The sequence below is a fragment of the Carassius auratus genome, chromosome 9 (assembly GCF_003368295.1).
Source record: "Carassius auratus strain Wakin chromosome 9, ASM336829v1, whole genome shotgun sequence".
Taxonomy (NCBI): Eukaryota; Metazoa; Chordata; class Actinopteri; order Cypriniformes; family Cyprinidae; genus Carassius; species Carassius auratus.
Window position 1 is genome coordinate 21875424 of NC_039251.1, and position 10425 is coordinate 21885848.

Below are 10425 nucleotides of genomic sequence, written 5' to 3' on the forward strand. Positions count from 1 at the left end.
GTGAATTAAAGTTCTTTCATGGTGGCAGTAAAGTGTCACTAACTACAGTATACTGACTACTGTAGATATTTACATATTTACTCAACAAGGTGCACAATTTGAGATAGCATTCTTGACACAGAGAACAAGAAATGTGGGTGAGTTTTTGTACCACAGTTTAATGTTTAACAATTTCAACAAAACCCTAACTCTAAAAATGGAAAGATAGGAACAGTAAAATTGATGACTAACTTTGCAAGCATTACCAGTAACTTAAAAAAAAAGTCTGGGAATCAACAGGCAGTATTGGTGGAATATGTTGTGTCCCTCCAGACCAGCAGTGAGACAATGGACTTCATCAATCTTCAATCCAACATGGTAGAGGGCACCTTTAGTAATTCAGAAGGGTCCACTGTTCAGTACACCGTTATTGACATCCACCCCAACATCACTGAGGCTATGCATGGTACTACTTCATCTGCTTGTAGCTACTAGTACTCTACTGTACATCAACTGTACATCAGCAGTCTTTTATTGTGTAATGTTCTCTTGTCAGTGGAAACCTCTCCAGAGGAAACCCATCCTGCAGAAGAATCTCCAGACCATTACCACAAGGTGAATTAAATTTCTTTCATGGTGGCAGTAAAGAGTCACTCACTACAGTATACCAACCACTGTAGATATTTATATATATACTCAACAAGGTGCACAATATGAGATAGCATTATTGACACAGAGAACAAGAAATGTGGGTGAGTTTTGTACCAAAGTTGAATGTTTAACAATTACAACAAAACCCTAACTCTAAAAATGGAAGAATAGGAACAGTAAAATTGATGAATAACTTTGCAAGCGTTACCCATAACTTAAAAAAAGACTGGGAAACAACTGGTTTATTTTGACCATTGTCTAGGATGATATTTTAGCAGTAGAAAAACCATCTGAGCTGCCTGGAGAGGTGATGAAGGAGGTCTTTACTATTGGTGACCTTTTGGATTCTACAATATCAGAAGAAGAAGGTATGGGAGAGCATTATGTCATCATACCTTATAGACCATGCCAGCTGTAGTTCCTCAGAGGAAAAGGACCAACATTCACGTGTACAATAATTGTAATGCAATCCTGCTCCTGGAGGGCTAACATCCTACAGAGTTTTGTTCCAACATTCCGACACACTGGAATGTTTCCAAATTCTGCAGGACAGTGGCCCTCCAGGACCAGGATTGGACACCAACATGGTGGTAAAAGACACAAGACTCAAGATGCTTGTTTATTCCTACTTTTAGACCTTCAAGACAAGGACTTGGTGTCACAGTTTCCTTCCATCCAGACTTTTGCTGTGGATATTGAAGCTGTGGGTACCATTATTGATGCCAAGCAAGACAATGGCTTGACAATTGATGATTTTAATCCCACCTCTGGATCTGGTGCAGAAGGTGATTGGGTAACTGTACTTACTAAGGCTCAAGAGCCAGCTGGAGAGACAGAAGGTGAGGAAGAAGTTTTGATTGATGTAGACAAGCCACAGATCGAGGACTATGAATTCTCCACAATTACAACAGTGACTGAAGAGGACCAGATCTTGCCTGAAGAAACTCCTGAACTGATTACTGTTAAAGCTGGAGAAAATGGAAATTTACAGGTTGGTAGAGAAGTGCCCACAATGCCGCCAGTCAAAGTGGCTAAGGTAGAATCTACCCTAAAACCTGAGGAAGACATTTTAGTACCTGTAGAAGAAGAGAGGAAGGAGCAAGTCAACAAGGAAGAAACAGTTTTAACAGAAATGAAAAAGGATGAGGAAACTGAATTTGCTGTGATTATAAAGGAAGAATCGGAGGAGGTTGAAGAAGAGGAACAGAAAGAATCTGTTGAGAGTACCACAATGACACAAGAAGAAGATGATTATGTACTAACAGATGCTTCAGCAATACAGTATTCAGAGGAAATTCTAACTGAGGATGAGATCATATTGGTCACCGTTGAACCAGCAAGCCCAGTCTACCCAACTCCTTTTTCAACTGAGAAAGAATCACCCTTCTCCCTCATCACCACTATTACCCCAGCGGAGGTGGAGTTGGTGCATACCTTAAATTCAAAAGTCATGACTCCATCTCTAGATGTGATTCATTACAAAGAGGAAGATGGTAGTGGCATCTCTGGTGTCATCCAGGGTGTGGAAGTTTCCAGCACCGCCGTGCCAATTAACCCCGGGCGGTCTTTGATAGTGTTTTTCAGTCTTCGGGTAACTAACATGATATTCTCTGAGGATCTGTTTAATAGGAGCTCTGCAGAGTACAAAGCCTTGGAGCAACGGTTTCTTGAACTGGTAGTGTACCTCCTCTAAAATACATTTGCTCCTATTGTTTGTCCTCTTCCTTATCTTACCCTAAATTGTTATTTCTCTTCAACCACATATCCTGTCAAATCCTTATCATTCCAAATCAGGAGTATCCTGAGTAATCCTATTAGTGGAGGGCCACCTTCCTGCAGAGTTTGGCTCAAGCCACAAATACACCAGAACTAGCTAAACAATGTCTTCAGGATCGCTGGAAACTTACAGGCAGATGTGTTCAAGCTAAACTCTGCTTGAAGGTGACCCTCCAGAAGCAGGAATGGACATCCCTGATCCAGATTAAATTATTCACTAGTTCAGCTCCAGCACTCGAGGTCTACTTTCCAGGTTGATCAAAGCTGTAGCTAAACTTTTCAGGAGAGTGGACCTTGAGGACCAGAGTTGAGAACCCCTACAATGTTTTATATTATTTGCCAGTGGGTCAGGGAGAATTCCCAGCTCTGCACATTTTGTATGTTTCCCTAATCAAACTTGCCTAAATGTATGCAACAGCTAATTAGTAGAGACTCTGAGACCTGAAATGACTGTGTGTAAGATAATAGCGAATTAAAATCTTTTAAGGGTACTCCAGGATCAAGGTTGGGAACCACTTTAAGTCAGATCCTGTTGTGGCAAGCACAAACAAACAACCTTTTTAAGGTGTTTGATCTTATCAGAATAGCTTGCAAATCATAGACTGGTGGGTTACATTGGGATCGTGATTGGAATACTGTAAATACCATTTAAGTTTCTTAGTTCATTAGATCATTATTGTTATTGTATGTCCCTCAGCTGGTGCCATATCTGCAGTCAAACCTCAGCCACTTCGAGAACCTGGAGATCTTGAACTTCAGGAATGGAAGTATTGTGGTGAACAGCCGTATGAAGTTCGGAAAGCCTGTTCCTCGTGGAGTCAGTACTGCTGTTTACCTCATTCTAGAGGATTTCTGCAACACAGCTTACCAGACCATGAACCTCGCTATTGACAAATATTCACTGGATGTTGAGTCAGGTCAGGAAACATCAGAAAACCTTAGTCTGTTTGGTCCTACCTCATCACACGTCACTTTAATGCTGTGGCTAATCAATGTGGGTATATGTATATTTGTTTTAGGGGAACAGGCAGACCCGTGCAAGTTTCAAGCATGTAATGGGTTTGCTGAATGTACAGTGAACCAATGGTCAGGTGAAGCTGAATGTGTGTGTAATGCTGGTTACTTCAGCATGGATGGACTACCCTGCCAAAGCATCTGTGACCTTCAACATGACTTCTGCTTGAATGATGGGAAATGTGATGTCATTCCAGGCCAAGGAGCCATCTGCAGGTTTGTTTATTTGATTATATGACATTCAAGAATGCATTTGCGTACATTTAAAAAAATTAATTGCAGATCAAATCCTGTACATTGAAGTCTGTTCTACCTAGAGAAAGGCATATTCATTCATTTTAAAATAAGTAGCTGTTTGTATGTTTGTCTGCACTGTAGATGCCGTGTTGGGGAAAACTGGTGGTACAGAGGAGAACATTGTGAAGAATATGTTTCTGAGCCACTCGTAGTTGGCATTGCCATAGCATCTGTTGCCGGGTTCCTTCTGGTGGCGTCAGGAGTAATCTTTTTCCTAGCAAGAACTCTGAGAGACCAATATGACAAGGATGAGATGGAGGACCCAGTACGGTAAGACACATACTGTATGACAGTCAATCTGGTAAATCACGGTTTCATCCCAACTCGCATACTTTTACTGTATTACTGGATTTTCATGCACATCTCATCAGTAAAGACGCTCCTTTAATTAGAAGTATTATCTCCAGCACGTGTGTTCAGATCAGGGTTCCCAGGTTTTCACAACACATCCTGCCCTGTTGCTTCTCAAAACTAGTAAAAAACTAATCGCGATTCCAGGAGGTTCCCAGATAAAAAAAAATTGCTTCCCGGGGTTAAAGTATACGTTTTTTTTTTTTTTTTTGGCATGGTTGTCTTGGTAAAATTCGCATTTTAGGGGCTAAATATCACGTTATAGGTATTGGGGTTGCTTCGAACCGCAGACTTGGCGACACTGGTTCAGGTGGAGCGGAAGTTACTACTAAGAGCCGTAGTATACCGACAACTAACACAAAATTGCTTTCAAAATTGACAAAGAATCGCCACCGATTTTAAAATCGATTTTGTGTAGATTGTCAGTGAATTACGGCTCTGTGTAGTAAATGCCAACCAATGTTGCCAAGTCTGTGGTTGTTTTTCATGTCCGCGGGTCGAAGCGACAATACCAATAACATGATATTTAGCCCCTAAAATGCGAATTTTACCAAGGCAACTATGAAATAAAACATTCATTTTAACCGCGGAAAGCAATTTTTGTTGTTGGAGATATACTTCTAATTACAGGAGCGTCTTTACTGATGAGATGTGCATGAAAATCGCATTCGATGGTCCGAGCCTTCAGAGCTGATCACCTGACACAAACCCTTGATTAAAGTTTGACCTTGAGTGCTATATAACCAAATCCAATAAAAAAATATAATGTAAACATTTTAATTTAATCAAAGAAGAATATAACCATTAAACTGTAACAGTGATGAATGAGAACATGCACATTGTTTAATAAAAATAAGTATTTAAAAATAAGTATTGACACTTAACAGGGTCAAATCTATTGTATTATTATATTATAGATAAATATTTTCCCCAAGGAGCTCTTGCATGTTGAAAATTGTTCAAACAAACATTTAAAAGAACTGTCACTTAGGAGTCAGTTACATTTTCATTAAATACTCATTTATTACTTGCATCTTTTTAATTACTGCATGTGCAGGACCTAGGAAGAAGCTTCCATCTCCATTAACTCCATTATGAGATTTTCATTAACTCATCAACAATGCTGATCTTTGATCCCTTGACTCTTTATGTTATGGGTTCTTAACCTTGCAGATGTCTGTTGCAACCTTTTTTGTGTGTATCCATGCTTGTATGAAGGAGAGAGGACAGTCCACCATTTCTAGACATGGCCACTAAGTATAACCCCATGTTTGAGAGTGATTTAACTACAAGCTACAGCCATTACTACCAGCGGTACCCCGAACCCCCAGTCCACAGCAGCGCCAGTGCAGAGGCATCCACAGAGTTCAGCAGTGAAGAGATACGCCATATTTATGAAAACAGTGAACTCACTAAGGAGGTATGGGATTGCGCATGCGTATGTTTACAAAGAATAATTTTGTATACACCACTTTTTGGTGAGCAAGTAAAATTCTGTCTGAAAATGTGTGTAAGCGAGTATGTAATACATGTTTCTGGGATTTTCTCTTCCTGTCCATTCCATAGGATATTCAAGATCGCATCCGCATCCTTGAACTCTATGCAAGAGATCGTCAGTTTGCAGATTTTCTGAAGCAGCATCAAATGTGAGTTGTCGTCTTTTCAAGATGCCTTACCTTTAGCTTTGTATATTTTCACCCCTCATGTAATTTTATTTTATTTTATCAGAACAATGGATATTCAAAGAGAAAGTTCCTCCAGTAGTCAATAGCTGCCCAGTGTCCAATAGCCTGCTGAGTGCAAAATAATGAAGGTTAGTAAACAATGTTATGAGAACATCATGTTACAATGTAACAGTATGCTTTGTGTCTCCAGTGTTGCATCTAATGTAAACATCAATGGATCTTTAGGGCTTTTCAGACTTTTATTATTATTATTATTATTATAATATATTATTATAAATACAGCGTTTGTATTGATTTGCGTCATTTGTTCCTCTTCCAGAAAGTTGTGTTGTCTTTTCGGGGAAATGGCATCTTAGTGATTCCAGAGCAATTTTACTTCAGCCTCTCTGAGACTTTGCCATCACAAATTAAAATGGCTACATATGGACACTTCTTAAAATATGATTCAAGACAGAAAAGGCTATTTTTGTTTCTTTTTTTTTTTTGGTTAAAGACAATTTTCTGTCATAGAACGGGATCTTAGTCACAGACAATATCCTTGTCATTGTTTGAAATGTGTTGTTAGTGCCTTCTAATCTAATCTGTGGCCCGTCTCTCGGACAATCAATCTTAAATGTTAAAAGAAAAAGATCCCTGATGTATTCATCCTGAAAGTTACTTGAATCACAGACCATTCATCTTGTATTACCCTCTTAGTACATTACCTTGTCTGAGATTTTATGCTCGTCTGTATTGAAATAAATCAGACTGCTATTTTTAAGACAAGTAATCTCACTTGGTGGCCACCTTGGAAGCATCCAGGCAGCTATTTTCTAAGTAGGTAATAGTTATACAAATACAGCTTCTGGATACTTGAAGATTTACCAAAATCAAAAAAGACATTTTCAATAAGTGGAAAAATATGACAGTAGTAAGTATAATACACTTTATGCCAAGATGATTTATGACTTTGACCTTTGACCTTTTGACAGGTTGAACTTCCGGTAACCTTATGATGGATGGGCGGAACTTTCCGACTTCAAGGGTTAACCTATGACCTTTGCAAGCATCGATCATGTGCTTTTGACAGAAAGTTTTACCCTATTGACCTAATTAGTTCTAAATCATGGTTTTGACGGCTAGTTTAAACGGAAGATGAAAGACTCCCACACATCGATCATGCGCTTTTGACAGAAAGTTTTACCCTATTGACCTGTTAGTTTTAAATTATAATGGTACATGAAAGACTCCTCACGCATCGATCATATGGTTTTGACAGAAAGTTTTACCCTATTGACCGTTAGTTTGTTTGAAGTGTGTGCCAGTTGTTTGAAGTTTGTGTCAGTTAGCTTGTTTGAAGTTTATCACAGTTATAAGGTTATGTGTGTGTGTGTGTGTGGTTATAAGGCTTCTCCCCCCCCCTCCTATTACATTTATGAGCGGTGTATAAATGGGGTCGGTGTGTTCTACATTTATATATATATATATATATATATATATATAAACATCCTATAATTTATATATATATATATATATATATATATATATATATATATATATATATATATAAAACATCCTATAATTTATATATATAAAACAATTAAAGGTTGAAAAACATTTCAGTTATATAATTTATATAATCTAAAACACATTTTAATTATTTCACATTTATATATATATATATAAAACATTATATAATTTATATAATCTAAAACACATTTTAGTTATTTAACATTTATATATAAAACATTATATAATTTATATAATCTAAAACACATTTTAATTATTTCACATTTATATATATAAAAAATTATATAGTTTATATAATATACATAATCTAAAAACAATTTAACTAAGGTTGAAAAAACATTCCGTTCTTTTAAAAAAAAGGTTATAAATTAAACCGTATAAAAAAATATACTGAAACCGACTGTTTCAGATAAAACGAGATCTTCTTTTTCTTTTTTTTTTTTTTTTTAGAGAGCAGGAAAGAGATGTTTTCACACACCTTTGATCCTGACCCTCTGTGTCCCCACTGTCTGCGTTTGCACGCCACAGTGCACACTCGTCGGAATTTACTAACCAATCATAATATCTTCAAAGCCATTTTTAATTAAAACCAAACGTATCTCACGCGGGAGTACCATGTTTTTGACAGTTTTCTGACGGTTCACCTATGAATTACGGTTGGTGCACGGCTAGCATCTCTCGTACCCCTCTCTCTCTCTCCCTCTCTCTCCCTCTAATGCCTTTGTACACACATTCGTCTCCAAGTCTTATTTTCTTCTTTTAATGAATATAAACACATTATACATTCACAAACAATATAAAACAAAACATTTACATTAGTTTTGTTCATCACTAAAAATATACATTTTACCAGGATCGGGGAAAAATATATAACTGAACAGAATGAAGAATATGGTCTATTGAGGAACCCGGACGTGTCATTGACACAATTCAGTTAAATTCATTTCACATTATTTGTTGCAAGACATTTTCTATATTATATTTAAAACCTTTTATATCCATCTTTATATCATATCTTTTTCAAAAAGCTGTTTAATTATTTATTTTAACCGTATACCTACAGTACCACCATACAATAAAATGCTGCATGCACGTACACTTTTAAGCGATCTGAATTATGACTAGCCTATAAATTTCATCATAAGCCACACGTACCTTGTTATATCACTATAATTTCCACGGCGCTATACATATCAAGTTAAAAAGAGACTTATCTCTATTTTAAACAATATTAAATTATATATGACGGCATGTTACTAAACCGGAACATACATTTTAAACAAGTATTCATCGTTTTTATAAAACACATCGCAGTAACAGACATGTTACTAAACCAAAACAAATAATTTTATCATACATTTTTTTAATCATGTATTCAATCAATACTTATACAACATATACAAACACATTTTAAAACATATTTTAAACAAAAACTAATCATAAACGCAGCCTTCTCAAAATTACAGACATGTACAATCATGCTGATCACATATTATGGGATATTCAGACTTTTAGCCACTAATACGTTTTAGGATAATGAAAAACACCAACGTCTGAGGGGTGTCAAAATATCTCCAGTCCCCAAAACCCACTCAGACTCCAGGGGTTAAAGAATATGAAAATAAATAATTATATAATGACATCGGGCTACTAAAGCAATTCATTAAACAAAAAAAGGTATTCAACATTTAAGTTAATCAAACTTATAAAACACGCCATACTCTTCTTTTTTTTAAAAGATAACTTATTTTAAATGTGATAGCATAGTATATATACAATAAACATTTCTGATGATACATATAAAAAATTATCCCTTACAGTTTTAGACCGGTGAGAGATGTCCAAACATGAATGAAATATCCCCAAAATAAAATAATACGACTTAAAAAATAAAATAAAAATGATTAAATCATAAACAGAATCTCACAGGTCCTCGTAGTGAAATGTATGTGAGACCCGAGGGGCTGCTTCACACACACCCCGCGCAGGCGAGGGTGGAGTTCCAGACCGCATGATCTAAGTCAAGGGTGTACATTATTTCAAAGCTAACATTAATGTAATGTTTTTTTAATAATCAGTACCCCCAGTACATCTGATGTCCGTTGATTCTTAATTCAACAAAATGATGATATATATTACCTAAAATATTTTATATTTTTATATAATATTATATAATAAACAATTATTTATATCATATTATATCATATATCATATATATGATTATATTATATTAGATGCGTCATGCATTAATCACTTTAGATTCTTTAAAGTTCTTATTTTTAGCACCATCTTCAAAGTTTTCATACCATCTCTCTCTCTCTCTCTCTCCCTCACACCCACACACACACACACACACACACACACACACACTCCCCCCCCCCCCCCCTCTCTCACACACACACTCTCTCTCTCTCTCTCTATCTCTCTCTCTCTCTCTCTCTCACACAACACACACACACACACACACACACACACACACACTCTCTCTTTCTCTCTCCCTTTCCCTCTCCCTCTCTCTCTCTCTCTCACACAAACACACACACACAATGAAACATGAAGCCAAAGTCTTTCTGTATGTTTTTTTAAAAATAAAACTTAAAATATTGATTTTGCTTTTAAATCTATGCTGAGGAGCTCGTTTGTTTGTCACAGTATAGACTGTGAAGTTTAGATGAAGTTGCTTTATCTTTTAGAAGAAAGACCCTCGATCGTATTCAACCATTAAAGATGGTTCAGGAAAGACCCACGCGTCCTAGAGATGTAATTTATGTGCGTTGCTACGGTCGTAAACCTTTCACATATCCACCGGTACTTTCAGACACAGAGCAGGAAAGACATTTGCAGGCCCTCTGCTTAGCCGTCCCAAAATACCTCCATTTAAAAGCAAAAATATTAAAATGACCGCCTGTACATCTATATGTTTATATGTTTGTATTAAAAGTATTACTTTTGTATTTAAATTCTTTATTTAAAACAAATATATTAACCGAAGTATCCCCCCAACGTGTGTTTTCCATCAGTTGTTTGCCCTTCAGCCTTAGTAGTTGCGTTTCATTAGCCTACTGTAAGATCCCTTTACCAATAGTGTAATGAAAGTTAACTTTTCTTTAAAGTTTATATTGTATTTTACTGTATCCCCATCCTTCTATCCTGTAGATTGTAT

The 10425-nt window shown here is 36.5% G+C and overlaps 1 protein-coding gene across 1 annotated transcript; it reads left to right on the top strand.

Annotated features, from left to right (window-relative positions):
- The first annotated feature begins 1214 nt into the window (after positions 1-1214).
- On the top strand, positions 1215-6655 carry LOC113108066 (interphotoreceptor matrix proteoglycan 2-like). Its single transcript, XM_026270888.1, has 9 exons — positions 1215-1220; positions 1310-2305; positions 3104-3323; positions 3426-3636; positions 3799-3987; positions 5287-5488; positions 5635-5714; positions 5797-5881; positions 6073-6655. The coding sequence occupies exons 1-8, from the start codon at positions 1215-1217 to the stop codon at positions 5837-5839; spliced, it is 1947 nt and encodes a 648-aa protein (XP_026126673.1). The 3' UTR covers positions 5840-5881; positions 6073-6655.
- Positions 6656-10425: the final 3770 nt, after the last annotated feature.

Coding starts and splice junctions, on each gene's coding strand:
- LOC113108066 (XM_026270888.1), top strand. Junction 2,306..3,103: donor AGCAACGGTTTCTTGAACTG/GTAGTGTACCTC, acceptor TATGTCCCTCAG/CTGGTGCCATATCTGCAGTC. Junction 3,988..5,286: donor GAGATGGAGGACCCAGTACG/GTAAGACACATA, acceptor GCTTGTATGAAG/GAGAGAGGACAGTCCACCAT.